General features: G+C 33.3%; 1 protein-coding gene across 1 annotated transcript; it reads left to right on the top strand.

Annotated features, from left to right (window-relative positions):
* The first annotated feature begins 351 nt into the window (after positions 1-351).
* On the top strand, positions 352-1,377 carry LOC149543335 (aspartate carbamoyltransferase). Its single transcript, XM_089796262.1, has 3 exons — positions 352-501; positions 632-684; positions 872-1,377. Exons 1-3 carry the CDS (start codon positions 417-419, stop codon positions 1,142-1,144), a joined length of 411 nt encoding a protein of 136 aa, XP_089652388.1. The 5' UTR covers positions 352-416; the 3' UTR covers positions 1,145-1,377.
* The last annotated feature ends 1,659 nt before the right edge of the window (positions 1,378-3,036 follow it).

Here is a 3,036-nt window from a genome sequence, read left to right on the forward strand (position 1 = left end):
CATCTTGTTTCTTTCTTGAGGTCCTTTCATTTTTCAAAGGTCTTTATAGGGAATATGGAATTTGGCAGACAATCCTGTGTATATATTACTTATATATGGCCAGTTATGTTTACTAAATGCACCTTACCTACTCAAAATCAATACTTTATACGCATCAAATAGATTTAGCTCCAATGCTTGAGATTTAGCAAAGAATGCTATGTACCTACCTCTTGGGCGAGCTATAATTAAGTTTTCAATAGGAAACCACGTGAGTTTGTAGCAGTTGGATGATGATGGTGGCAGCTTTTTATTTACAAATGGATCGGCCAAAATGGTTGAATGTCATTAGATTGTAATGAACAAGCCACTGGAAAGGATCAAGGACAAAGGAGGAAGACAACAAGAACGTATTTCAATAAAACATAGCAGGAGATATGGGTTTTACTAGCATGATTATAGTTGGATGCATTCACTTATCGTTTCTTGTGGTCTTTGTTGCACCAAATCCATGTGATGCAGGTTGACTTGCAGTTCTTATCACTGATCATTTATGTGTGTAGATTTTGATTTGAGTGCCCATGAGTTTATGACATAGAAAACGTATGCAATAGATTGTTTTGACTAATCTTACATTTCTGTTGAAATGCAGGTGATTGTTCCAAGCATGCAGAGGTATTTCTAACAAATCAAACAAAGGCCATGGTAAATACCCACTTTAAATTCTTTTGCTAGGATAGTTATTGTTTGTTATGTGAGTCATAGTGAAAAAGAGCATGATTTCGTATAAGCCCTTTTAAAAAAAATGAAACTTAGAGGGATCTACTAAAACCTCACAACTTTAGCAAATGATCAATTATTTTAAGCTACTTCAGTATATATTGTGTTACAGCATGAGGGTAACTACGGGAATGCTCCGAGTACAAATGATGTGCATTACGAGAGGAGCAGTGAGAAGGAGAATTCAGTGGAGGTGAAGCAAGCAAGGAAGAGCAAAGGATTCATGACCACTTCAATGCAGATGAATGAAAAAATGGCAAGTAGAACACCATCTCATACAAAGAATGAACGTCGAACAGATTATAGAAGAAGTCATGGAGACTATGACTCATACGATCCTGCTCCTGCTCTCGTCAAGCCTCCCTTCAAGCTCATTCCAAACTGATCTATAAGCCCACTATTTTATTTCTTCTTTTACTTTTCAGTTTCTTGTTCTATGTTTTATTAGACAGTGACTTACTACAAACATCTGCTGAATGTAAAATAATATAGGGTGAGTAGGTTTCATAAACTTTGATCTTCCATATATATAGATTACGAAAGTATACTATTCTGCACCTGTTTAGGGCTTGCAGGCATATATAACGTCCGTGAATGTATTGTGATCAGTTGGAAAAATTTGCTTGATTATTCTGAATTCTGATGTTGATTTTTATGCATGTTTGTATTATTGTTTTATGCTTATTCAACTATGCTTTTCTTCGAGTTCACGATTTCAGCATTCTCAGTTCCCTTGTAGCAAACTAATTTATGTCCAAAGTTTATCACTAATATGGTATTTATTGGGAAACAAGAAATAAAAATGCTCAGCATATAAAAAGACTAATCTAAATCTAACGTTCATCTTAATTCAAAAAAGCATTGTTCAAGCATTCACATATAAGTAAATCATTGCTTCCAACTGACCATGAGAACAGGCACGAGGTATAGTCATCATTGGCACAAAAACAAGGCATTTAGTTTGCCCTACTGGTTCAGATTATGAATATATCAAATTGCTTAAAGAATATTTTCTATTCTTTATATAGATGAGCTTAACTACTAGTGCAGGCCTGGATATTTGAGATTATTTCATTTATTATATATATAAAATTATTTATTATTTACTCAAATTGTTTAGGAGTTTCTAAATTATTTTATGTCATATTTTGTATTTCAAATAATAAGATGCACATTTAATATTTTTATTTATTTAAAATATAAATTATAAAAAAAAAAAATATTGATCACATCTTAGAAAATTACTACATATGAAATGTCATAAAATATAATTTAAATAGATTATTTGATATTGAAAAAAAAACATAGAGAATATTTATATATATATATATTCTTAAGTAAGAGATATTATGTGGGGGTTTAAATACCACAGGCAAAATTTGGGTGGTAAAATATTTTAAGTTAGATCTTATATTTTTTATTTTTCATGATTTCATAAAGATGAAGTGTTTATTTTATTACTAAAATAATGAAGGTGTTTGTAGATCATAGTAGAGGATGTTTGTTTGATTCAAATAAGTGGATTTGACCTATGTACATCTTAAATAACAATATATAAGGTAAATGGGAGATTGATCTATTTTGTTTTTCTGATCATGTAACATTGAGAGATGTATATTAAGATGTGCATATTGGCCCCCTAATTTTAGATGTGTGTGTGTGTGTGTGTGTGTGTGTGTGTGTGTGTGTGAGAGAGAGAGAGAGAGAGAGAGAGAGAGGATTGGGAGGGAGCAGTAGAAGGGGGTAGGAAGGAGAGATAGGAGTGGATAGATAGAGGAGTGGGGAGAGGGAGGGTAGAGGGAGAGAGTTATGGGGGAGAACTTTATGAGGGGAGGAAAATGTGTGTGTGTGTGTGTGTGTGTGTGTGTGTGAGAGAGAGAGAGAGAGAGATGCATGAGAATCTTGGGTCAATGAGCAATCTTGCATCAACTAAAAATATTGCTTTATTTTATGTACTAGTTTTTTGTTCAAGTAACCATTGCTTCTCGTAGTTTCAAATTGTATGCAGTTGGCATCTTACTATGGAGCTATTGGTGAGTAGTATTCTAAGTGTGTGGAATCTACTGTTCCTTCTTCTTGGAGTTTCATACTTCTTTCTCCACTCGCTTGTTTTATCATGTGTACTATGGAATTTCTTTCTGCATAATTTATTTTGATAACATGGTATTTTGTGTGGCTGAAGGACATCTATTGGATCATGTGTGGACCTACATTTTGGTCATTTGTATATTCTTTTGGTTTCTCCTCTAGGATAGAACCTATTTTGTAATTAAATGC

This window comes from Cupressus sempervirens, chromosome 8 (assembly GCF_028749045.1).
Source record: "Cupressus sempervirens isolate cs-2001-9-10 chromosome 8, ASM2874904v1, whole genome shotgun sequence".
Lineage (NCBI taxonomy): Eukaryota > Viridiplantae > Streptophyta > Pinopsida > Cupressales > Cupressaceae > Cupressus > Cupressus sempervirens.

What these genes read in the sequence shown, in the direction of transcription:
- LOC149543335 (XM_089796262.1), top strand. Translation starts at nt 417, where the DNA reads ATGGGTTTTACTAGCATGATTATAGTTGGATGCATTCACTTATCGTTT. An exon ending in ACCAAATCCATGTGATGCAG is followed by an intron (nt 502 to 631) that starts GTTGACTTGCAG and finishes GTTGAAATGCAG; the next exon opens with GTGATTGTTCCAAGCATGCA. An exon ending in CAAATCAAACAAAGGCCATG is followed by an intron (nt 685 to 871) that starts GTAAATACCCAC and finishes ATTGTGTTACAG; the next exon opens with CATGAGGGTAACTACGGGAA.